This window comes from Ambystoma mexicanum, chromosome 2p, assembly GCF_040938575.1.
Source record: "Ambystoma mexicanum isolate Mex_15411 chromosome 2p, UKY_AmexF1_1, whole genome shotgun sequence".
NCBI lineage: Eukaryota > Metazoa > Chordata > Amphibia > Caudata > Ambystomatidae > Ambystoma > Ambystoma mexicanum.
The window spans coordinates 1,161,865,190-1,161,891,943 of record NC_090923.1 but is presented as its reverse complement, the minus strand read 5'-3'; the positions used below and the strand labels follow the sequence as shown (position 1 = coordinate 1,161,891,943).

The 26,754-nt window shown below is 46.9% G+C and overlaps 1 protein-coding gene across 1 annotated transcript in view; it reads left to right on the top strand.

Moving 5' to 3' along the window:
- The window catches only part of LOC138567268 (uncharacterized), a 1,463,541-nt gene that overhangs the window by 1,211,820 nt on the left and 224,967 nt on the right, over nucleotides 1–26,754 (top strand). Inside the window, exons 9-10 of the mRNA XM_069645299.1 lie at nucleotides 43–283; nucleotides 4,294–4,459. Of these exons, the coding sequence (XP_069501400.1) occupies nucleotides 43–283; nucleotides 4,294–4,459 (407 nt within the window). The remainder of the gene's footprint in view (nucleotides 1–42; nucleotides 284–4,293; nucleotides 4,460–26,754) is intronic.

Sequence of the window (26,754 nt, the reverse complement as noted above, 5' to 3'; positions counted from 1 at the left end):
AGAATAGTTTCCAAACTGACCCACTACGTCATCCTTCTCCAGGCTGACATTGGGTCACCATTGGTGTGTGAAGATACTTTCAGCAAGTCCTGGTTGCAGATTGGCATCCTCAGTGACTTTGACACAGATTGCCAGAAGCCGTTTGTGTTTTTGAAACTCTCACACTACATGACCTGGGTGGAGAAGACCACCCAGATGGCTGGCAAGCCCTATACTCCCCCAGATGCTGCCTGGATCACACCGCACCACAAGCTTCGACGAAAGAACTCAAGCCTGCTAAAAGGTGAGACTACTCGTAATGGGCTCTCTTACCCTCTTTCTCGTGATAACTGTGCTTTTAATTGTGCTGGCTCCTCTGAGGGTACTGGATTTGAGTTACTCTTCAATTCTCCCACCCAACTGTTAGTCCTCTCCCTCTTTCGGTTCTCTGCTTGCCAAGGGGTCATGCTTTGTATGGTGCCTTCTGCTATTGAGATACTAGTGATGTACTACCTTGTTAGTTCCCTTCCTTTGGCATCCATTACTTAAATGGTAGCATCTATGTGTGTCTGGGGTCGGGGAGGGGTTGTGGGTAACCTCTTGGTGCCCTATTCCTTACCTGATTAATTCATACATTAGATTCCGTATATTGATATCATTTTGATCTGAATTCCACTATTTGAGAGATCATATTGTATGCAGGTTCTCTATATATTTGGACGTCCTGATTTTGTTGCACTCTAAAGTATATGCGATTGGTTGGTTTAGTGAGAGGTCCATTGGTTTAGTGAGAGGTCCATTGTTGGTTGCAGTGTGTGTTAAGGGGCATGTGGGGGGTTTCCCTGTTGACTAAAATATCTGTAATTGGTGGTGTCAATGTAGGTTGCATTGGTTGTTTTACTTATTGGGCCTCATTACGACCCAGGCGGTAAATTACCGCCTGGCCCGTGACTTTACCACCATGGCGTAAACTATGTTTACGCCATGGTGGTAGGCGGACTTACCGCCCCATTCCAACCTTGGCGGGGCGGTAAATCCCCATTTTCCCATTTTCCCTTCCCCATTCCCATTTTGCCCCATAGGGCATAATGGGAGTGGGGAAGGCGTTAATTACGCCACCGTAAATTACGGTGGCGTAATTAACTCCATGGTCCCTTAGCGCCATGGATTTTAACACCTGCTAAAAGCAGGTGTTAAGTCCGCCATGGCGCTAAGGGACCTCGTACTCAGGCGGTAAGGGTCGGCGCTGTTTACGCCGCCGTAAAACCCTTACCGCCTGAGTTGTAATGAGGCCCATTGACTGGAAAGTCGATATCTGGTTGCTCTGTAGATTAGACGAAATGTGGTTGCATTCTTTTGGGGCCTTGAGGTCTGCACAGTAGCTGGTCTCTTTACATGTTGAGGACTCTATGGCTGGCCATTTGTAGGCTGCAGCCTGTGTTTGTTTTTCTTTTCTGAAAGACATGTTTCTGGTTTGTCCATAGGCTTGGAGATTTAGGGCCTCATTACAGGGTAGGCGGTAGGGATTTACTGGTACCAGTAAAATACCGGTACCGGTAAATCCCTGCCGCCTTACTACGAGGTCCCTTAGCGGGTTGGAGTTTTAACGCCTGCTTTTTGCAGGCGTTAAATACCAACCCGCTAAGGGACCTCGGAGCTAATTACGGCACCGCTAAATTGCGGTGCCGTAATTAGCGCCTTCCCCGTTCCCATTGAGCCCTATGGGGCAGAAATGGGAATGGGGAAGGGCAATGGCGGAAGGGGGATTTACCGCCCCTCCAACCTTGGGATGGGGCGGTAAATCCCCTTTCCGCCAAGGCGGTGCCGGTATTTTACCGGCATGAGCCATTGCGCTAATAGCGCCATGGCTCACCGCCTACCCTGTAATGAGGCCCTTAAAGTTGGGTTCCCTGTTTCCTGAGACGTCTGCCACAGAACTCTTCGTCGACGAGACTGTTGTCTGTATCACTGTTGGATAAAATATTTGTAATTGTTTTAATTTGTTTTTGAAATAAACAGCCACTAATTTCCCTGTGGGTTTACAGGTTTGTGATGGGTTGTCCTGTAGGCTGAGAAGTACATGGCTTGGTTATTTGCAGTTGTTAAATATGTAACTAGTTTCACTGCAGAGCTGTATTAACTAAGCTGAAAGCTGAAAAACAAAGCTGATTTTTTTTTGTAGGACAAGCTGATCATTGTTGGTTTCTCTGTAGACTAAGATATATTCTGTGTCTCTTTTTCTTTACATACTTTATTTATAATTCATTACTGAAAGAGTAACATTGAAGATTTATTACAATGAAAAAAGTGATTATCAGACGGCAATCAGAGGTATGCTTAATATTCCTTAAATAACCTACAAATAAGTACATGCCCAAACTTCGGTAATATTCTTCCAATTCAAAGATTCCCCCATCCAAACCCATATTCAAAGCAGATTGAAATTGTGGAAGAGGTGCAGTGTGAGGACATTAAGGCCACTCCTTTGGACCCGATCAATAAATTGAGCCCACATTTTCAAAAATGTTACGCCTGGTTATACATTGGGAATGTAATCTTTTCCATAGCAGTGATCTCCCAGTTTTTAGCCAACCACATGGTCAGGAGGGTCTCCTGTTTGGATTTCCAGTTTTGTGCTACCACTAGTCTGGTCACATGCAGCAGATGGGTCAGGAGGCAGCTATCCCTCCAGACACAGGGTAAAGTCCTTTATCATCTCTATCCCTAAACAGAGCAACTAAGGTGTCCAGAAGTAGGGAAAACCTGTAATATCTTTAATTCTTGCCAAATCTTCCTTCCAGTATATTTTAGATTGAGGGCAATCCCAATACATGTTCAAAAAATCTCCTTCAGCTCCAAATGCCCTCCAAAATAGGGCAGCAGCACAAGGGACAATCCTGTGAACCCTCAGGGGAGGCAGATACGACCTCATGTACAATTTGAATGCTGCCACTCTAATTGTAGTCCATGAGGAAGGCTTATGCACCTGTGTCCGTCTCCAAGACCTGTTAGTTTAGTTCTCTGTTACCTGAGTATGGTGGATATTATCTTTTCAGTGGTTAAGGATCTGTTCTCTGTGGGCCTGAGATATGCAGTTCAGTTTTAAAGATGGATGGGCTTAGTTTCTTTAAGCCAGGATGTCTGTGACATAGGTATTTCTCGAGCATCTGAGCTGCTTGTGGATTGTTTCTGCATTTGGTGAAAATGTCTGTGACTGTTTTCTTTGCTGTCTTATTTGGCTATGCATGTCTTGATTGTTAGCTACAAACCTGCTGATTTTTTTGTGAGCTCAAAGATCTGTAGTTGACGCTCTGCTGAATGAGAGGTGTGTGGCCAGTGTGACTCTTGTTTGATATGATTGTGGCTAGTATCGCTGCTATCTGTAAAACATTTTGTTAATGTTTCTGTAACCAAAAAGTCAATGATTGTTGAGGTTTGTAGCTAGCTTTAACCACTGTCCAAAACATGTCTAAATATGTTGTATCCTGGTTTAGAGACTTGCTGGTTTCTTTCCTGTCTTGTGTTTTATTTCTCCATTAGGTGATATATGCACTTGTTTCTGTGTTCAGCAGTTGACCTCTTTGAAGACTGACATGTTTGTGATGGCTTTCTCTGATAGGCGATATATGTGTTTGATTCCTCTAATGACTAACATATCTACTCTGTTTTCTCTGGTGTTTGATAGATCTCTCTGTTTTCCCTTCCGGAGCACCCAACTTTGGTTGATTCTCTTGTTTCATGATGGGTCTTAATCTATTTGTTTTTACTTTACTATTCGCAGATTTGTCTCTGTCTGGTTCCTTTGATGACTGATAGATTTATGGTTTATGAGGCTGTGTCTTTGGTTTTATGGTTGATAGGTCTGTCTGCCTTCTTTCATGGTTTTTTTCTCTCGATTTGTGTCTGTTATGACATAGACTGCGGTTAGTTTCTCTGATAACTGATAGGTTAACTGATGCCTCCTTTGAACTCAGTGTCTTTGTTGGTAGAGAGGTCAGTGGCTGCATTTTCCCCTGTATCATTGAAATATCCCTTATGTGACAATGACCCCATAACATTGCTAACAGCCATTATCAGGTATTTTAGGTACGGTCCCTATATATCGCTATGGGTCAGTTCATGACTGGTAGGGCACTTCCAGATCTGCTAGTGAGCTCAATGATTCCAATTAGTGTATGCATACCTTCACTCAAACCTCTCTGTCTGGCACAAACACACTTAGCAAGCACTGTCATATGCCATTATTTGGAACATCCATCATGCTGCAGAGTCTCTAAACAGTTTTTCCTCTATCCTTTTGGGTACCTTTTTTAGGATTGTCTAACTCTACCATGAGCACGGTGGAAAACAGGAATCCCCACACTATGGACATGAAGGCGCCCTGGCAATGCCTGGTGGTCTCCTGCATGAAGAAACCCTGCGGAGGATCAATCCTGAGCGAGTTATGGATACTAACTACAGCTTCATGTGTACTGGACATGTAAGGCCCTTTTATGCTGTCATATAATCTTCTGTTATATCTAGACAGACCAGCACAGCCAGCTTGGGGGGGTCAGCACAGTGTGTCAGTTTTTACCCCTGACACACGGTTGCACAGTGAACCATGAACAGCAGTTTGGAGGTAAACAGACAAAAGACAACCTCTTTGCTGTTATTTGTGTGGTCTGTTTGTGCTCTGGCTGCACTGATCCTTCAGAGTTCCCTCTCAATAAGGGTGAATTAGTAATTAGTGGGTTAAAGAAAGGTATGCAGAACATCCTGTGCTCGTGTTATTTGCACAGGAGTCAAATACACTCAATTCCTTGTTGTCGTCCAGGTGCTGCTTATTTAAACAGGGTTCCAATTGTGTATCACTGGGGTTGTTGCTTAAAGTTCCCAGAGTATTCCATGAATCAATATATGTTTCATACAAGGAGGCACTTTTTCAAGACTAGGTTTAGGCTAGTGTGCTTGTAGCTCCAGTAACAGCCCTTGAATGGAAGGGAATTCTTTTTCCGCTCCCCAGGACTCCATAGTTGCTTCAAAGCCCACTTTGCAATCAAAGGAATGGTACTAAAGTAGCCATCACACTATCCTAAAATTATACTGAAAAAGTGTGTCTCTGCCCCAAAACATGAGATGACTTCTGCATTTATGAAATGACAAATGGAATGTTCTTTCTAACTTTATGCAACACCCATTTTGATAAATCATTGAAAACAAGTTTATGTACACTTTGAAGTGACAGAGGAACTGTACGGCAAGTCCCTTTTCTGGCAATAAAAGTAATCCAAAGAGCCAAAAAATGTGATGGACGAGATATAAGAAAAGCAAAAATGTATTGTAACTGCCAGGGCAGGGAAATATAAAAAAGACATTCAAAGGAGTCAGCCACAATGGCAGGTTATATAGTAATTACAGAAACTTCCTCACTGGTCATTGGCTGGTGTAGTCAACAATATAGGTACTACTGTACATTTTTAACATTCATTGGCCTATTTGATCACGTTGTACATTGTACAGTGATGTGTTTACTGGTTAGCTCATTTTGCAATGAAATCATCTTTCTTCTCATGTACTGCGATTGGGCAGGAACATTAGACACATGTAACAGTCAGAACTACGCTTACCATTGGTTGCACCAGAAGGAGTAGAAGTGGAGTGAATGATTACAGAAATGTTGACCAATCATCATTGTGAAATGTTACAATGTGACACTTAAAATATAACATTTCATTGGGCCTCATTACACTGTAGGTGGTAAAAATTGCTAATTACCGGCATGGCGTAAATAGCGTGTCCGCCCTCTCAAGAGGTCGCAAATTGCATGCCATTACGAGATCGCGGGCACGAGCCTACCGCTATGCCGGTAATGAGCCTACCGCCATGCCGCAAAAGTCCCCAAAAAGTCCCTTAACGGCATCCTCGAAAGCGCTGTTAGCACTTCCGACCTGCCGCCACATGCAAATAGCGGTTTCCGCAAATGGCGGTGACCGCCATTAGCGGTCACCGCTAATAGCGGTTACAGTAATATTGCGGAACCGGAAATAGCGTCATCGCACCGGAACGGGAAAGAGCACGGCGGCCATCTTTAAAAACATAATCCATTGCCATCCTCCTTATCCAGGACACCTTACCAGGAACCACGTTGGGAAATACACCAAGGATACCGTGAAGATGCCCAAGGCCGTTAAAAAATCGTCTGAGCGGCAACGCAAGGAGAAATTTTGCAAGGAGGAGCTCCTTATGCTAACGCAGACACTAGCAGACAATGCTCATGTCGTCTTCAACAACGACATGCGTCGGGAGACCATTGTGAAGAAGAAGGCCATCTAGGAAGAGGTAGCCCACAAGGTCAGCGCGGTAGGCACCACAACCCGCACAGTAAAAGACTGCCGAAAGAGGTGGGATGACCTCCGGCTCCGTGTGCGGAACATTCTATCCGTGAACCGCAACCTGGCTACGGGCACAGGAGGAGGCAGTGAATCGCCAATCAAGCTCACTGAGTGGGAGGAGACATGTGCATCAACCATCGGGGTGGAATGCATTGAGGGAGTTGGACAAATTGAGCATGGCGTGGCCGTTTCGTCCGATGGAGGTGAGTGTATGCATCAAACAATGCACAGTGAAGTGTGATGTTCCCCCCAATCACGTGTCCATATGAATGCCGTGGCTCCAGCCACAAACAGACATGCATGCATCACCACATGCCCGTACAACACAGACCCATTCATGCATGACCCACCCAACATCCCCATTACCTGCATCCACACTAAAGAGCCCGGAATGCATAGAACGGAATGACGTATTCATTTTGCTCAAGGCAGGTCGACCCATTACTGATGGTTGTCAACATTTCTCACCCTTGCAGGATCACACACTGACACTGAGGAGGCACGCACTTCCACACCTGCTTCCACATCCAGCAAAAAAGCAAGGAGGGATGCCACAGGGGACACCGCCACATCCACAAGGGCAGCCAGGACGAGTGTCCATGACCACAGGGACAAAAGCAGCCGGAACACCAGTTGCACGTATCCACAGGCCATGGCTGCTCCCATCGTGGCACCCACGGAAGTGTGTCTCCCAGCAGGTGAGGGCAACATCGAGGGAATGCACTCTGCTGCCACCAGCTCAACGGGTGAAGCAGCAGCCACGGCCCCACCTTCAGATGAGGAGGACACACCTGCCATTGATGCTGATAGCCAGAGCCCCAGACCAACAAGCCCCTTACTGGCAAGCCCGAGGTACTCCTCAGGTCCGGGTAGTCATGGAGATTCACCCACCCCAGAAGGGATATGGAGCCCCCATATATCCTCTCCTGATGCAAGTGCAATGGGACCAGGTGCATCAGCCATCCCACCAGCACCCACCATGCAACATGACCTCTCGGCCATCTACCAGAGGCAGACCGAGATGAGTGGCCTAGTAGGTCAACATGTGGCAGAGACAGCCCGCCTGAGGGAGGACATTGCTACACTTGCACAGCAGACAAGGGAGGGCATGAAGGCATGCACCAGCCAAATCTGCAGCGGCAGGCCATGAACCGCATAGCAGACGCTATTGAGCGTCGGTGCCCACTCACGGCCCTGGAAGAACCAGGCCCCTCCTCGTCTGGGAGTTCACGCCAGACTAGTCCCCTGCGCCGGTCTATGCGGAACCTGCGGCGCACGGCTTCACAACCACCAGATGACGATGCAGGCACTGGCAAATAGGGCCACTAGGATTCGTGTGCCACATGTGGCAATGGACACATTCACGTCATGAGACTCAAATGGGAGTGTAGATGGGGGAGGGGGGTAAGGGTGTGTTTGGGTGTGTTGACGGGGGAGGGGGATAAGGGTGTGTTTGGGTGTGTTGAGGGGGGAGGGGGGTAAGGGTGTGTTTGGGTGTGTTGAGGGGGTAGGGGTAAGGGTGTATTTGGGTGTGTTGAGGGGGAGGGGGGTAAGGGTGTGTTTGGGTGTGTTGAGGGGGGAGGGGGGTAAGGGTGTATTTTGGGAGTTTGGGTTATGCACTTTAGTACCACAATATGTTCAATATACACTGTTCAGAGTTTGAAACCCAAGCGTCGTCTCCATTATTGTGTATGTGTCATTCATTGTGGACAGGGTCCTTTGTGGGCCTCGAAACATGCACCAGGGCAACAATTCCCATCTACGTCCATGCTATTTCACCTTGGTGCATGATGAGATTACAGATTCAGATGCTGATGCACATCGTGTGCCTCCTTGGCACTGCCTGTTTCATGTCCTGCCGGGGCATTCCACCCGCACTCATCCCCAGCCACATCATACTCTTCTGGTGGTTGCATGTCAATTTCAAGTGGCATAGGCACATTCCATCATATGCACATTTTGTGATGCTCTACATATGCCATGGTTGTCTTTGCCACTTTGACACGGCCGTACAGGAGTGCCACACCCAGGCCGCTTAGGCAGCGGAGCACTGTCATTGGAAGGATGTACTATATTGTTGTCCTCTTCCTGATGGTTCTGTGGGTTACGTACAGGGGTTAGGAGCCACCTCCTCAGTGGATGGCTGTCTTCGCCTGTATGGTGTGAGGAATGGGTGCCTGTTACGGCTCACCTCTGGTGCTGGCTGTTGTTGTAGGTGCTGCACTGCTATCATGTAGTCAAGGCTGTCATGTCATGCGGCTGCTATTGGGACCATCTTGGTGTGGGAAGGGGTGTGGGTAGGGGTGTGGTGTGCTCTTTTGTGCTGCCTGTCTCCATTGCATGCACCTGTGCTGATTGTGTCCACCTGTAGTTGATGGGTACACTGCTCATGTCTCTTAACGGGTGCTTTTCGATGCCGTTATTAGCGCCATGCCGGTAAGGAGTTTTTTTTGGGTGTTTTACATGCCGCTAATACCATGTCCGCATGGCTTGTGATGGCCTGGTATTAGCGCCATGGCACTAATTCCGGCATGTGGGTCGCGCGCCCGCGGCCTTGCCGCTATTAGTGGCACCGTAATTAACTCGTGCGCAGATAGCGGTGGGTCCGGGTCGTGATTTGCTTATGGAATTAACGGTACCAGTAATTCATTACCGGTAACGGTATTCCATTACCGCACAACGTGTAATGAGGCCCATTGTCTTCCTGAATGATCTAAGCGGTTGGCACCAGAATACTGTTGCCACCATTAAGAACTGTATGCTATCAGCTCATGTTGCAACTCACTTGGTGGAAAGGCTGCTTGCATGTCCTTCCTGTTTCTCATGAGTTCATCTATCTGAATTCTGACCGTATGTGCTGGGGCCTAGCTGCTGACAAACTTCGCTCTTTCATAATGTATTCGCGCAGTGTATATTGCCATGAAATTGTCTTTATTTTGCTAGTACATTCAGGCAGTGTGACGTTGGTGTGAACTACTGTACTGACCTTTGGTTCCTGGTTAATGCCATAATATGAGCAATAGTATTCGTGTGAGGTGAGCTATGTGTGAACTTCTGTGTTGTTCACTAATTCCCGATTAGGGCTGAATCAAGGATAACAGTGGATTTGCATAACTGTTGGTTCGCCGAAGAGAGCTCTGCAAATGCTATTTATCCTACAGGGGGCAGAGTTGTGCTTCGATCAGTCTGTCTCTATAAACATGGTTTCTCATGTCTTGCTGCTCGACTTCTGCCAACATCCAACATGTGACCTTCATTAAGTTACGTTTGGTTGTTCTGCTTAGGTACACAAATTGGTATAATTCATAGGGACAGGGCTATGTGAGCACAGCAGACATGGTGTGGTCCAACCAATCAAAGTACAGTGGCTTGTCCTTAAACTCTGGGGTCTGGTATTAATTTATGTTGCTCTTCCATGATCTCACTACCGCAAACTAAAACCTGGGAAAGCTTTCACCCCCATTGCTTTGTTCAGTCCATGTGCTGCATTTGGCCTGTGGCTGTGTGAATGTTGCAACTGGGAATGTGTACCTTTTTGCAAGGTTCTGACAGATGTTTTATACTGAGGGATGATGGGTACATTTTCATGCTTCAGGAAAAGGATACTAGATCTTGAGGCCTACATGTAATGCATTCAACTAATGTTAACCCATGGCAATCACTTACTCATAAGTATAAGTGCTCCTTCTATATGTTTCCCTGACTGACGGAAAATTATGCTGGGTCAGACAAAGTGGGACATGGTTAGTTTCATCTACAAGAGTTGTGTTATGGCGTAGTTGAGGTGCGGCTACTGATGCTTTGTCGGCCTATGCACAATGCCTTTTACTAAATAGGGCTGCTTGCTTCTTTGCAATGTGCTTTTCTCACAGTGACTTTCACAGTTAATATTTTCGTGCAGGTTGGGTACATTTGATAAATGTGCCCATAGTCTCATACACCCCTACAGTCCCCCCTTTCATCCATTGAGGGATGGATGTTTCTCTGAGCTATCCTTCATAGTTTTCTTCCTGTTCTTCTCGACACTCATAGACACTCCTGGGTATCCATATTTTCCCTACATCTTTCAAATCTCCACCATTCATGATATACTCCCATTGGGTGCATTGTAAATAGCTGTGGGGCCACTCTAGAGTGGTATCAATATAGCACTTGAGGTAATTGGTGGTGTCATTGGGTTGGGACCAAGGGGAATTATAAGGGTAACCACATATATTTGTGGGGTATCTGCTCCTACGTTTTCCTACCTGTGGTTGCTCATCTGTTTGCAGCTTTCATCTTTCCACCAAGGAGTGGCACGTCCTGTCAGTACTGCAAAATACATTGTTTTTATTGTTATGAGACACACAACATGTGACAATTAAATGGTATATGCACCAGAATAATACCAAGAGGATGAGGATAGGAAACCAAATTCAACAAATGTTGATGACCCAGTTGTCTGCTTTAGCAATTCCTCCTTCCTTTTACATGTCCATTATCAATTGGGCCATCTGATTGATAGCTACATTAATGGTTCCATTTTCTGAGTCGTTGGGATAGCTACATTAAGGGTTCCATTTTCTGAGTCGCTGGGAGGGACGTAGGTGCAGCACGAGCTGCCCATTGTTCTGCATACTCCACCCCCCCCATTGCTGTGATTAGGTCAATCACCATGTGATTTTGGAGTGCTACGAGCCCGAGTGCACGGAGTGCCTCAAGTACTGCGTTTAATCTGTGCTCTGTTGCATTCAAAGTTCCACCTTATCAGTTAAAGCCACTTTTAGAGTGGGTGGCTACTTGTATTCCAAATGCTAATAATGAGGTAAAGAAGACTTCGGTCCTGGAAAAAAGGCGATATTGGGACGGCATCTTTTCTAGTGCTTCATCAGCTTCCTTTGAGAAGTAACACTCAATTTCTTTCTTTGCACCCTTGGTGAGTGTAAGTGTCCTACATTCATTGGGTGCTGTTCAGGGGCTGGGATTCCTTTCTGGGCATTTGCATGTGCTTCGCAGGGATACCTATCACAGGTGCATTGTGTGTTGATGCCAACAAGCACACTGCCTTTGCCTCTGAAACAAAATAAAGATCAAGTGAGTTTCTGTACATTTACAGGTTGTTCATGTGGATGCAAACTTGCCCATTTGTTTACATGTAATGCCATAAATGTCTACACAGTCTATCTGTTTGTTTTCTTTCTTCTCTGTAAATCAGTCTCTCAGCATTGAATACTGCTTGCTCCTTAATCCACTTTTTGTTCCAAAACATTGCACCTTTTATGAATACAACTGGCTTTCCTGGACACTGGGTACCCTCTTGCTGTCCCATCATTTCAAATTAATCTTTTGTTCTCTTTTCCACCTTTATGTACACGGTATCTCCCTGGAATTGGCCCTGACATTTTAGGTTATTTAATGTGCCAAGGACTGTGTAAAGGCTGGTGGGGGGTATCTGTACTCCTGCCCTTTATATGGCAGAGTAGAAGCACATAGCACCCCAGCCAAGGTTCTCTATTGTGGTAGCAATGGACGAGCAACCATGGCGTAAGCTCTCAGGAGGTAATGCGGGCTGGTTCTTAAGTACAGTGAGTCCCCAACCCCCCACAAATGAATGTCCACACACTATCTTATTTTCTAACACAGTTCTTTATATAAAAATAAGGTTAAAAATATATACATAAATCAATAACACACTTTGTACTCTGGTAATTCCAATAGGGCAAATGTATACAATATCTATGTGGCACCACACTTAACTTTAGATTTCTTTAAAATGCATCAGCTGCTGACAGTTGTAATGGCATACAAAACGTGCAACAAGGTGTATCAACATAGATCATAGGAAGGAAGATTAAACAATGTCAGAATGCTTTGTCCAGCTACCAAGACACACTTCTGAGCGAGGATCTCCCCACCTGGGCAACCTGTAATAAAAGTATTAACAAGCCCAGTCCATAAATGGTTTAAATAAGTCTTGCTTCCTGTTCAAAAGGTTCAACCACCCCAATGTACCTGATGTGGAAGAGTTTCTTTGACGGTTTGCCGTCAAGGGTGGATTCCCTTTAAAGCAGGAGCCACAGGGCGTTCAGATCTTTGACGAAAAGTGGAACACTGGCGTCGATGTTGCAGCTTTGATCTTCGCAGTGCTCTTCAACGAGTGATCCTGGGAAGATGAGGCATGCGGTGCACCTCAATGCAAAGTGTTCGGTGCCACAATGGAGACTCAGCGATGGATGCAGGCCCAGCAGCGGGCATCGGGTGTCATGTTTGGTGGTCCTCTGGACTGTCGTTGCTGCAGCCGCAGCACGTACCTCGGGATAGCTTCGGCGATCGAGACTCGACCACGTGCTAGACCTCAGATATTCACTCCGTCAGTGTCATCGGGACATCTTTGTTGGCTTCTGGTGGCAGGAAACCGATCAGTGGACTGTCCTCGGTAGCCAGCGACCTCGGCTTTCTCTGGCGGGACAAAGTGGTCGACGGTGAGGGCAAAGGAGCCCTGGGTAAAATGTTCTTAGGCGTTGCAGAGCGTTTCGGCTCCAGGTGTCAAGCAGCACGGCGTCAAGATGTCCCCGCTTCTGGGCGACACGACTCAACTGGGTGCCAGCGGTCTCGGAAATCCTCTGAATCCCGGTCGACGGCAATGGACTTGAATGGCCTCGATGTCCCAGGGGCCATCTTGCCTTCTATCAGTAATCCACTGATTCGTATGGCAGGGCCTGGGTATCCCAAAATGGAGGATACTCTGAGCTTCTGTCATATCAGCATGAAGCTGTCACCAGCCCATACCCTGCTCTGTGGGCAACACACAGGTGCCCAAAAACATTCACTAGGGGTTCAGGGTTGTACCCTTACCCATGGGTGCCATAAGGGTATCCCAAGGGTCTCTGTTCACCTTGACCAAAGAGAGGAAGAGCTGCACTGGCAGGTGTCCCACTGGACTTCTGTGCAGAAAAATGACACAGAACACACATGATAAGGGAATACAGGACAAGGACATGGAGGCCCTGCCCCTCCCAGGCATTTCCAGCATCACACACTGTGCCTCTAAATTGGCACTTCCTGTGATAAGAACAGTCTGGGGCGCCAACCGCATGTGGGATTAACCCACAAATATAACATGATTCATTTACCTGGGCCCTACTGAACTCTTTCATAAGGTTGTACCACATATTTGTGCCATCTGAATGATGTTCGTCTAACATTCCACTTGCTTCTGTGCTTACTTGTCTTCTATGTCTAATCATAACATTATTTTTTTTTAAATGTTTTATTGGTTAATATAATGTTAACCTTTAACATCCAATACATATAATACACATCAAAATATCATAAAAGAAGAAATATTTTCTTCACTAATAAAATAAATACAAAAGAAGAAAATACCTAATAAAAAATAAACAAATTAATAATTCATCTAAATTAAGAAATAAAAAAGTTGTTACAGAGACTACTGTGGAAGTAGTATTTCCAGACAAACACTTCTAGGGTAACTCAGATGATTCAGTGAGGAGTATTTGTGCATTTTGTCAGTGGTAATTACCCAGTCATGAGCATACAAACACATTTTTACCTTACATCGGTTCTCCCTAAATTCAATTACAGTGCCAACTATCTCAAATAGCAATTGATTACATTAGTTGAGAAGCTCATTTATTCAAGAGCACTTCCCGGCAATGAGGATTCTTTCAAAATCCTTAAGCAATTAATCAAGAGCTCTGCATATAATTTTCCTTAATAATGAAAGTAATTTCCACTGTGCATGTGCTAGTGAAGTAATACCCAGTTCATAGCGGATAATATCTATAGGAACACACTTGGGTACCTGCAAAACCCGCCTCTACACCATTGCTTCAAGACTTGGTAGAATAGACAACAGGTCAAGAGGATATATATTCATCCCATAAAGAATATTAGGCACATTTTTACCCTTATAGAACTCTAAAAACTCTAAACTAGCTTTCAAGGAGTATTTGCCATACCGGGCATCCACCTGCAACAATTGATTCAACAGGGGCTTCAAAAATTCACTCTGCACTCTTTCCACTTGTGCATTGACGGATTTACCAAGATAAAAAAGCCTAAATATATTAGGGAATTTACCCTAGCTACTGATTGATTCTGCACCTATATGCCAATTAAAGTGTGATTATTTGCATCCTTATGAGCATTGCAAGATCTTTGTTTTACTGGGTGTATCTGCAGGGAATGATTGTCCATAAAGAGCGCAAAGGCATGCAAACCCACTGGAGAACAATCAAAGTCATACACATAGCAAAGTATGATTTGTGCGTTATAAGCTTCCAGAGTGATTCAGACAGACCTGGAATTCAGAATGGGAATACAGACCAATGATCAATCTCAGGAGCCCCATAACATTATTCCTAAATGCAAATTTATTTTATGTTTGTGTACCATTTTCTTAGTACCTCTATGCCCTATTCTTAGTAGTTTTGTTAGAAGAATAGAAATGAGAGAGAAAAATAGACAACATACCCCTATCAACATATTTTTCACATTTCTATGACTTTTTTCTTTAGCTTCTTGCATGTCAATAGTTGCACTTGTTTGGCTATGCCCAAAGGGCCTCAGTTACATCTTGTATTTGTTTTTATAGTCAGTAAATACACTCAACTTTCATGGTTTGTTCCGGCTTTGGAGACATCTGTTCATCAGAGTTGAGGGGCTTTGCTTGTGCCTTTTCACAGGTCGGTCAGATGGTGATTATTTAGCTTTCCAGCAGTTTGGGTTGAGTGCTCCACCTCATGGGGACCCGTAAACTTGAGCTAACTCCATTTTCGAACATGCTGCCTTGTGTAAACCTTGTCGCCACGTTGTAGTTGAAGAGGTACCTCTGTTGTGGTGCCTTGTTGATCCGTTGGGGCCCTTTTCTATGCTATGCTGTTTATCTGCAAAGAAATTAACTGTGCACAGATGAACATGTTCTTGAGATACACATAGAACTCTTCTCCTAACAAGTCTACACTGCGATGCACATCTGACATTGTTCGTGAAGGTACTGCTGGGGCAAACATTCTACTGTTTGTTGCCAACTCATGGGGTGTGAGGTAGTGATTTATGCTAAGCTGATTTCTTAAGCTGGCCAAGGGCAGGCAATGTAGCCAGCTCCTTTTAAGGGTATGGCGGAGTTTGGCCAACTTTGATTTCAGGAGGAAATTATTTCGTGGTATGCAGTACACAGCTTGTGCCTAACAATCGAGACACTTCTTACAGGAATTAATTCACAAAGTGGGGATCATTTTCTGACCTCAATGTCACATGGATACCCCATCTAGGGAACACTTCCCTTACACAGAAAACCTCGCAGCAGATTTAGCGTCTGCATTGATGCAGGGTCCTGCCTCTATTTCCATTGTTAAAATAATTTGAAAGTCCTCACTGAGCACCGGCGTCCCCGCTTGATTCCTCTTTTACTTCTGCATCAATCTCCCTCCCTCCTCCCACCTCCCAGTACACCCACCTCCCCTAATAGGTCACATTTTTACACTTAACAGACCTTCCAAGGGCAACCCCTGCGGCTAAGGGCCCCTAGGCAAAAGGCAGCTCATACAGAGGTGGCTCCTGATAGTCTGCAGGTGTCAGGAGGGGAAGCCAGTGGCCAGCCGTCTACCAGCAGCAACTAAGTAAGGTAGGAGTGGCCTGGATTAGGATGAGTGCCTTCACTCTACCCTGAACACCTAGCCACGTAGCATACTCTCAGACTTGGTTTCGTTTTCCTCCGTTGTTCAAATTGCACTGCGAGAATATATTAAGATTGCATTGTGAAACCTAGGCCTTATTCCCCTCTATACAGGACTCTCAGACTTAGGTGTGCTTTTCCTCCGTTGTTCAATTTGCACTGCGAGAATATTTAAAAATTAAATTGCATTGTGAAACCTAGGCCTTTTTCCCCACTATACAGAGCTCTCAGACTTGGGTATGTTTTTTCCTCCATTATTAAAATTGCATTGTAAAGTAGTGAAGCATTCATCTAGCAGCCTTTTCTACTATTATCTAAGCTCCTGGCATCTTATCCAATTTCTATTATTGTCTCGTCGCTCTCTGTTCTCTTCTGCTTGCCCCCCTCTGTGTGTCCTTCCCTAGTGTTCTCTCCGCCGTCTCCCCCACCCCCTTCCACACCCTTCCTCTTCTCTCCTCTCCCTATCCTACACTATGGTGCTCTCTGTCTCTCCCATCTTTTCTAACTGCTTCTCTATCGACTATCTCGCTCTCCTCACTAAATCTGGTAGGAAGAAGTTTAAAAGGTACAGCCTGGTCTCCAACCCAGGCCTCCCTATTGCTGACACCTATACCAGTGCCTCCTCCAGGCAAACCTTCACCGACATCCTCTTTGTCGTTCCCTCGCCAGACCTATGGACTCTACATATGGTCTCTGTGCTCTCTCCCTTCTCTTCCTCACCCATTAATGGTGGCACCCGTTGGGAAGCCCTCATGGCCTCCTTCCACTCCTCTAAGGTCATCATTAATGTTTACTTGAACGGTACCGTCTTGGGCCAAGGCCCTCAAGCCAACCTTCTTCTCTTTGATAGATGCTTCCCGTGCCTCATCAATTTCCTTTCTTCTCCTGATGTCCCCTCTCTCCCCTTAACAGCTGCCTCGCCTCCCCCTGCTGTCCCCTCTTTGGCCACCCTGTCCTCTCCTCCTGTCTCTTCTGCCCCCCCCCTCTCGGGCTGCTTCTACACCTCTGCAGGGTGTACCGCTGATTTGTACCCCTGCCCGGAAGTCTTTAAAGGACGGCAACCTTCTCCATATTGCCACTCTCAACTCTCGCTCTGCTGTCAAACACTCCTCTGGTATCTGCCGTCTCCTGGAGGAACTTGGCCTCGGTCTCACCGAGACATGGTGCACGGCCAGCTTTGTCACAAGCTTTGACACTCTCTTCCCCGAGGCCTACAAGATCCTCTCTGCGCCCAGGTCCAACTGTTCTGGAGGGGCTGTAGCCTTGATTTTCCATGAGTGGATTCCTGCCTCTCATTCCTACGCAGGCATAATCCTCCTTCGAATGCCTTCGAATGCCTCGTCTGCAGGCTCTCTCTCTATCTCTATCTCTCTCTCTCTCTCTCTCTCTCCTAGCCATTCCCTTACTGTGGCTACCATCTATAGGCCACCTGACCAGATCTCCACCTTCCTCTCTGAGTGGGCGGACCTCTCATTCTTCCCACCTGGTCTCAACCACTCAACTCCTCCTTTTTGGAGACTTCAACATCCACGTGGATGCTGCCTGTCCCTCCGCTGGACTCTTTTGTGACCTTTGCGACTCTCTCTCACTCTCTATTCTCCCCTCTGGCCCGACTCACTCTGCAGTGCACACTCTGGATGTTCTGATCTCTTCAAGTTCAGACCTTCCCCTTTCTCCCCCCCTCGGACCACTCCTCTCTCCTGGAGTGATCACTTTCTCCTTTCCTCCTAGCTCACCCTCTCTACCCCTCAGGCCAAGCCAACTCCAGCACTGCCACCTACCTGCACGGTTATCCAACCCATGAAGCGTGTCTCAGTTGAGGCTTTTGCTGCCACTTTCTCCCCCCGCCACCCACCCTTGGTTCACTCACAGCCTGACACAGCCCTTTCCATGCTCCACTCTGCTATATCTGATACTCTTAATGTTCTTGCCCCTGTCATGAGGATCCACTTGAAGCCCAAAGCCAAGTGCAACTCTTGGTATGACTCAGACCTGGTCAACCTTAAACGCAAGTGCAGGGTGGCTGAGAGGAAATGGCGCGCTTCCTGTACACCCTCTGACAAACTGGCCTGCCGCCTGCTCCAAAGGCAATACCGGCTCTCTGTCCGAACTTAGAAGATAGCTCACTGTTAAACTCACCTGGTCTCTGCGGGGACGTTGGGGCACAGTTGGAGCCCTCCCTGGACTTGGCTCTCCTGGATCAGTCTCTGCCCCGAGCTGCTGTAGTGTGGATTGCTCTGGATGCTGGCAATGCCCTTGGGAGAAGGTAAGGGGCAGTGAAAATGCTGCGGTTGAATTACGACCCCCCTCGAACCCTTCGTTCCAGAGTGAAATGAGCATACGTTTTCCCATGTGGTCTCACCTGTTATTTTGTACGGATGAGCTCTCCGCCCTGCTTCTCATCTGCATGGGCGCTGTTGAGGACCTAGTTGCTTCACTGGTCTGTGTTCGTGGTGGCCCAGTCCGGCTGTGACCAATCCACTTTGTAGGTAAGTGTTCGTAACAATGATTATTGTACGTAACCTTTACAATGTCTTTTCCCAATGATTATTGTCCGTAACCTTTGCAATTGTAAAGATGGCCATGCAGTGTCGCAGTGTTGGAAGCGGGTCCAATGGTGCCAAAGGGGAATTGAGCGGGCACTACTCGAAGGTAAGTAGGGTTTTATGGTTGCACGCAAGTCTTATGTATTGCACGGTCAAGAGTAAGATGTTTATGCAATGTCTAACCTGATCGTTCCCTTTATCTTGCAGGGATGACCTGGCGGCAACTGAAGAAGGTGCGCGCTGAAGATGCAGAGTTGGTCTCAGGTAAGCTGCGCTCGAGCGATGGTATGGCTGGAGTCAGGTAAGATGCGTGCTGAAGATGTAGAGTTGGAATCAGGTAAGCTGCACTCGAGCGATGGTATTGCTGGAGTCAGGTAAGATGTGCGCTAAATATGCAGAGCTGGTATCAGGTAAGCTGCGTGCTGAAGATGATGTTCCAGAACCTGATGAGGAGCGTGATGAGCTGGAAACAGGTAAGAGCTTTAGACAACGGTAAGCGTTATGCTGCACACAGCAGACTAACGCGAAGCATTGCATGTGGATGGGGCTGGCTTAAATAGCCTGGTCCCAGCCACTCCCCTTTAGCCCCACCTTGTAGCTCCACCTTGCCACTCCCACAGACTTCTGCATGTGCCTCCCAATGCTTTCCAATGGTCACGCCCGGCCTGGAAGAATGTGCCTTAACCATAAAGTGTGCAGAGCACACTTTCTTATGAGCCTGGCGCCAAAGGTGCCAGGACTGGGTCCATTTGGACCCTTTTGAGTATATATTGGTAGTGGCCCTTGACCAGTGGCCATGGCCGCACTCCCTCTCAAGGCCCCTCTCACGGGCGTTCCCCTTCCTGGTCCTGGTTTGGCGGGATTGTCTCGATGGAATTGCTTGACTAGTCGTGGAGCATGGACAAATTCAACGGGTTCCCATGTGCGATCTTGGGGCCCATAACCCTCCCAGTCGATCAAGTAGTATAGTTTTGATCGTACTATCTTGGAATCCAGAATGCTCTTGACCTCATATTCTGGTTCTCCTTCTATGACCTCTGGCTCAGGTGGTGTTGTGATCCGAGTGTCGGGTTTCATTGGTTTTTGAAGGGAAACATGGAACACTGGATGGATCCACATATTGGCTGGTAGATCCAATTTCATGGCGGCTGGGTTGATGATGGCTTTAATGGGATAAGGTGAGGTATCTTGGACGGAAGGCCCAAGGTCTTTTCAAAGGAATGTTTTTGATGCCAGCTATACTTTGTCCCCGACTTGATAATGCAGAGCCTCCTTTCTGTGTCTGCCTGCAAACTATTTTTGTTGTTCCTTGGCTCGGTTCAAGTTCTCGGTAGCCTCTTTAAGGGACTGAGTAATGGTTTTATGTGATGATTCCTGGCATTTTCAATTCCTCATGCGGATCAAAGGAGGATGTCCGAGGATGTAAGAATGGGGTCTGTCCTCTGCTAGTATGAATAGTTATTGTAGGCAAATTCAGTTAACCAGAGAATACTTTTCCAGGACCCTTCCATCTGTTATAACATACACCTCAAGTATTGCTCCAAAGTCTGATTGGTTCTTTCCGTTTGACCATCGGTTTGAGGATGGTGACTCGTGGATAAACTAAGATCGATTTGAGCTATCTTACAACACCTCCTCCAGAAAGCTGAGAGGAATTGAGTTCCACGGTCAGAAACCAAAGCAGACGGGAAACAGTGTAATTTGACAATTTATTTCAAGAATACTGTTGCCAGAGTAGCAGCAGAGGGAAGCCCTTTTAGTGGAATAAAATGCGCCATTTTGGAAAATAGGTCTACCACGACCAGGATTGTGTTAAATCCATCACAGCGTGGCAGATCGGTAATAAAATCCATAGAAAATGTATGCCATGGTGCTGGTGGTACTGTTAATGGACGCACGAACCCTGTGGGGCCTGACTTCTGGGATTTGTGTTGCGCACAAACACTGCAAGTTTTGATAAACTGGGCAACATCTTTTCTCCAGGTTGGCCACCAATATTTCTTTTGGAAAATCTGATTTTGAATCCATTCTTCAGGAATAATGGCTACTGGCTCAGATGGAGTGAAGGCGTTTTTATCCTCTCCCATACGTGATAGGGCGTCAGCTTTGCTGTTACGCACTCCGGGTCTGTAAGTAATAATGAAATCGTATTCGGCAAAGAAAAGAGCCTAGCACAGCTGACGCGACGATTGGACTTTAGCAGTTTTCAAATATTGCAGGTTACGGTGGTCCGTGATAACACTGGCCGTGTGTCTTGCCCCCAGAAGGTAGTGCCTCCAAGCTTTGAAAGCTCCCTTAATGGCCAGTAGTTCCTTGTCCGTTATTGCATAGTTCATTTCTGGTGCGGAAAATGTACGGGTCCAAAATGCAATGGGATGTAGCTGTCCTGTCTCTGGGTCCTTTTGTGATAACACTGGCCCCATGGCAACACTGGAGGCGTCTGTTTCAACCACATAAGGCAGGTCAGGTTGACGATGTCGCAACAGGTGCTGAGGTGAAGGCTTGTTTTAATTCCTGGAAGGCGTTCTCTGCTTCAGAAGACCAGAAGAATGTTTTATTCTTTCCCGGGAGAGAAGTGATTGGGTGGACGATCTGTGAAAATCTTGGAATAAATCATCTGTAAAAATGAGCAAACCCGAGCACATTTTGCAGTCCTTTGGTAGTTGTTGGGGATGGCCACTGAAGAATAGCATCCACCTTGCTTGTGTCCATATGAACTCCTTGTGGGGTCAGCATGAAGCCCAAGAACTCGACTTCCGTGACATGGAAGAAGCATTTTTCTAATTTGGCAAACAGCCTGTGCTGACAAAGCTTTTCCAGAACCACCCTCACATGGCCAACATGGTCTTCTTTGGATGTTGAGTAAATAAGGATATCATCGATGTAAACAAGGACGCAGTCGTCCAATAGTTCCTGAAGCACATCGTTCATGAAGAACTGAAACGCCACCAGGGCATTGCATAGCCCAAAGGGCATCGCCTGATACTCGAAAAGCCCATATTTGGTTGGGAAGGCTGTTTTCCACGTGTCGCCCCGTTTAACTCTCACGAGGTGATAGGCTCCTCGTAGGTCTAGCTTTGTATAGATTCTAGCATTCTTTACCTGATCGAGCAATTACGGGATGAGTGGTAGAGGGTATCTGTTCTTAACAGTGATTTGCTTCAATGCCCTATAATCTATACATGTTCCGAGGTCGTCCTCCTTCTTGGGTACGAAGAAGAGAGCCGAGGAGGCAGGAGACTTAGATGGGCAGATGAATCCGTTAGCTAGGTACTGATCTAGGTAAGTCTTGAGATGCTGATTTGATTTTCTTGCTCTGTTAAGGAGTAAATTCGACTGTGAGGGATTTGCGCTCCAGGGACCAGAACAAATCTGGCAGTCGTAAGGCCTATGTGCAGGCAGGGTGTTTGCTTGCTTCTTTTGGAACACATCCTGATAGTCCAGATACTCTGGGGGTAAGGCACCAGTGAGCCCCAGGATGGATTTTGTCTTGACTTTTGGGCTCATCACGTCCTTGTGGTAGCAACTTTTGGTGCATTCGGGAGGAAGGGTCAGCACTCGTGTTCGCCAGTCAATCCTGGGGTTATGGGTTTCTAGCCACGGCATTCCTCGGGTCATCTGGAACTGGGGGGCCCCAATGAGATCGAACGAAATGTCTTCCCAATGACCAGCATAACTTTGACGGTATGTTGCGTCACTGGGCCGGATGACAACTGAAAGCCACCCACTGCAGTGACATTTTCCGATTTTGGCTTCTGCTGAAGGGGAAGGCCTATCCGTGCGTCCAGATCCTGATCGATGTAATTGCCCACCGCTCCACTATCAATATACGCTTCCAAGTCATGCACCTTTGATGGTTGCTGGTGGTCGACCAAGAGGACCGGGATGACCAGGTGTGAGGTCTGTACTACTTTGTTCATTTCGCCTGACAAGTGGACCCATACGCTTGCCAGGCTTTGGAGTTTTCCGGGGTTTGTTCTTTTTCCTCATTACAGTTGTCCGTTGCACCTACTGTTTTCTTGGGAGGTTTAATTGGGCAATCCCGAAGGAAATGTCCTGCCTTGCCGCAATATAAACAGAGTTGTTGTTGCCTCTTTTTTTCTCTCTCCGCCTTGGAGATAGGAGCTCGTAATCCCCCAATCTGCATGGGCTCGGTTGGCTCATGAGTCTTGACTTTATTGGCCCGGGGTCGCATATAGACCGATCTCCCTTCAGTTCTTCTGCGGTCCATTTTCCTGTCTTGCAACCTATGGTCCAATCGTACCGTCAGATTAACGTACTCTGCACAACACTCGGGAGGATTGACCACTTGGGCTAGTACGTCCTTTAGTTCCCCACGCAATCCCTGATAGAACAGTGTGGTCCTCTTTTCTTTGGGCCAGTTTGTTTGTGCTACGAGACGATTAAAGGTGGCAATATATGTCAGTAGATCATGGCTTCCCCATCTGAGGGACAAAAGTTTGTTATCTAGAGCTTGTCCTTGGGTGTGCCTAGCAAACAACTTTTCCAATTCCTGTTGGAAATCTCCAAAATTGCGAAGTAGTGGATCATCCTGGTTTACATTCGTATGGACCAATCCTCTGCGCTGCCTCCCAAATATGAAACTACAAAGGCAACTCTTACACTATCGTTAGGGAAGGCCCAGGGCGACACAAAAAGTGAAGACGACACTGGTTCATGAATATGGCATATTTGTTGGGATCGCCAGTGTATCGTTCGGGCGGGGCCAAAGGCACAGCCCCCGGGAGTACTACTTGGACTGGTGGTGATGGCTGCGGCGGTAAAGGGGTTGGTGCAATTCCGGGTAGTGGAACCTGCCATGCATGACTTTGAAGCATCTGCCTCGCCAGATCGTCAGTTCGTTCTCTGTTACGCTCACCTGGCTCCCACAGGGGCGTCGGTCGGACCCGGACTGCTGCGGCCTCCACCCACGTGATGCGTAATGCAGCGATGACTGACTGGATCTGCCCTCCTAATCTTGTCTGCTTGGCCCGTAGAAATATTCTCCTACAAGTGGAGGGATGGATTTAGCCACTTGTGGATTCAAGTGATAGCACCCCCACTGTCCTCCCCACTAATCACCTCTGAAGCGCCCTCTCAGCAATCTCACCTTATATTCTTGAAGGATGAGCCCTCCATCCTGCGAAGCACGCAGGGGCGCGTTGATGACCAGTTACTTCACTGGCTTGAAGGTATTGGAAGAGTTGTAGACGAATCCTGACTCCAAAAGATCCTGGCGAAGAGCCGTAAGTATATAGTTCGTAAGAGTTAAAAATGTCTGGAATTCACTCCTGTCCAATTCCTCTTTTATCTTGCAGCTGTGACCCAATAAGAAGATTAGCTGAAAGCGCTCCGGTAAAAGTCTGTGTTACCCAACACTGTCCGGTAAATAATGCCAAGGGTTAAACTTGCTGCTTTCCCCTTATCTTACAGGTGCGGCATAAGAAGATGTGGCGTGCTGATGAATTATACCTTCGGCGGTAAAATCAGGTGAGCATATGGCGGCTAAAGAGATTGTCTCTGTCTGTTCTCTCTGCTCACCCTGTTGTTTCTTGTCCCCCTTAGGTGCCGGGATTCGGCGATGTAAAGATGGAGAGAGCGCCAGATCAAAGAGATGCTGCGTGGAACGGTGAGTTTGGCGCGGCGATGTTGCTGGCGATGCGACGCGTTTGAAACAAAGTCATTCCTCTGGTTTGAAGATGCGATGAATCCGGAATCAGGTAAGAAATCAGGTAATACTCTTGTTCTAACCTTTGCTTCTTTCCTTCTTTCTAGGTGCTCCAGGTTCGAGGCGGGCGTGGCAGAAGGCTGGATGCTGCTGCTGGCACGGTGAGCGTTACGCTGCTGGATGCAGAATAACATGAAGCGTGTGCTGCTCTTCGGGCGTGGTTTAAATAGCCTCCAAAGTAGTCCCAGGTAGGTATTCCTCCCCGACCACACCCGAGTAACAAAATAGTCCCTAAGGTAAAGTAGTCCCTTCCAGGCCTCACATGGGCTTGGATCTTCTTGCAGCATGGTCTGCATCAGGTAAGTGTGCACCTATGAGCCTGGCGCCTATGGTGCCAGGACTGATGTCCCAAATGAGCCTGGCGCCATAGGCGCCAGGACTAAACCCAGACAGCCCCTAGCAGGGGTTGCTGGGTTTTCTCAAGGCGACATGATGCCTGCTCCCGGGACTGATGGACGTGGTCTGGATGCCCGGGGGTATGCATCATGACATTCTCGGGCGACAATAAGGTCTCTCCTTAAGGCTTTAGTCTCTTGTCTGGAGGCATGCACTTCGGCTTGTAGTTCCCCCAGCAATTGGGCCAACTGGTCAGTTTCCGAAGTTTCCATTACGCCCAGGCAGAAGTTCAGAGAGGCTTCGCGTTCTGTTACGCTCACCTGGTCTCTGTGGGGACGTTGGGGCATGATTGGATCCCTCCCTGGACTGAACCCAGACAGCCCCTAGCAGGGGTTGCTGGGTTTTCTCAAGGCAACATGATGCCTGCTCCTGGGGCTGATGGACATGGTCTGGATGCCCGGGGGTATGCATCATGGCAGCACTCCCCCTCAAGGCCCCTCCTAAAGTCGTTCCTCCCCTTGGTCCTGGTTTGTCTGGGAAATCCCGATGGAATCTCTTCACTAAACGTGGTGCATGTACGTGGTCACTAGGCTCCCATGACCTGTCCTGTGGCCTGTAACCTTTCCAATCGATTAAGTAAAAAGGTTTTGATTTAACCACCTTGGAGTCCAGGATGTTTTTCACCTCGAATTCAGGTTCTCCATCTATCAACATAGGATCTGGTGGTTTGGTTAATCTTGTTCCTGGTTGAACTGGTTTTAAAAGTGAAACATGAAAGACAGGATGAATTTGCATACTGGAGGGTAATTCCAGTTTGACGGCCACCGGGTTGATAATGGCCTTACTGGTGTAAGGTCCCAAATATCTAGGATTAAAAGTCTGAGTTCCTTTCAGAGGTATGTGTTTTGTAGCTACCCAAACCTGATCTCCAATTTGGTACTGTGGAGTTTCACTTATATGTAGATCAGCATTTTTCTTGTATTTCTCTTTTTCTTGCTTCAAATGTTCTGTCGCTCCCTTGAAGGCTTGTGTAATAGTAGAATGTAAATGATTAACTGCAGGCATTTCTAAGTGCTGAGGCGAATCGAGTTCTGGGGTTCGAGGGTGTTGTCCATATATGGTATAAAAGGGGCTTTGTCCGGTTCCTGAATGTACAGAGTTATTGAATGCATATTCGGAAATCCATAAAATATCTTTCCAATTACTTTCGGTCTGGTGAAGCATGCAACGAAGGTACTGTTCAAGGGTCTGGTTGGTCCTCTCCGTCTGACCATCGGTCTGGGGATGGTGACTGGTTGATAACCTTACGTCGATTTGCGCCAATTGGCAACATTTCTTCCAAAAATGTTAAATGAATTGACTACCTCGGTCAGAGACCAATACAGAAGGAAACCCGTGTATTCCAACGATGTTTTCGAGGAACTCCTTGGCCAGGACTGAAGCAGAAGGTAATCCCTTCAAAGGAATAAAGTGGGCCATCTTGGAAAAAAGATCCACGATAACTCGATAACTAGAATGGTGTTAAATCCATTACATGGAGGTAGATCAGTAATAAATTCTAAAGATAAGGTGTGCCATCTTATAGGTGGAATATCCAAAGGTTGTAAAAGGCCAGCTGGTTTTCTCTTCTGACTCTTGTTTCGGGCGCAAATGCTGCAAGACATCACAAATGACTTTATATCTTTTCGCCAGGTGGGCCACCAGAATTGTCTCTTAATTTTGGCTTCGGTTTTTGCGATACCTGGGTGACCTTCCATTAGGTTATCATGATAATTGGAGATGACAAGTTCCTGTATTTCCTTGTGTGGTAGAAATAGTCGTCCTTGATAGTAGGGTAGGTCATTGATGACTGAGTAATCCGAGCCTTTCTTTACCCAGTCCTGCAGGGCTGCTGGATTGAAGAGTTGTTGGATTTTTAAATGAATTTCTTCTAGTGTGTGAAAAGTAGTTATGCCAAGAATTCTTTGTTCAGAAATTATAGGCACCGGCTCCGGGTTCGCATATGCATCTTCCATTCCAATTCGGGATAAGGCATCTGCCTTGCCTTTTTTACAGCCTGGTCGATAAGTGATCACAAAATCGAAAGAACAATGCCCATCGCAGTTGGCGCGA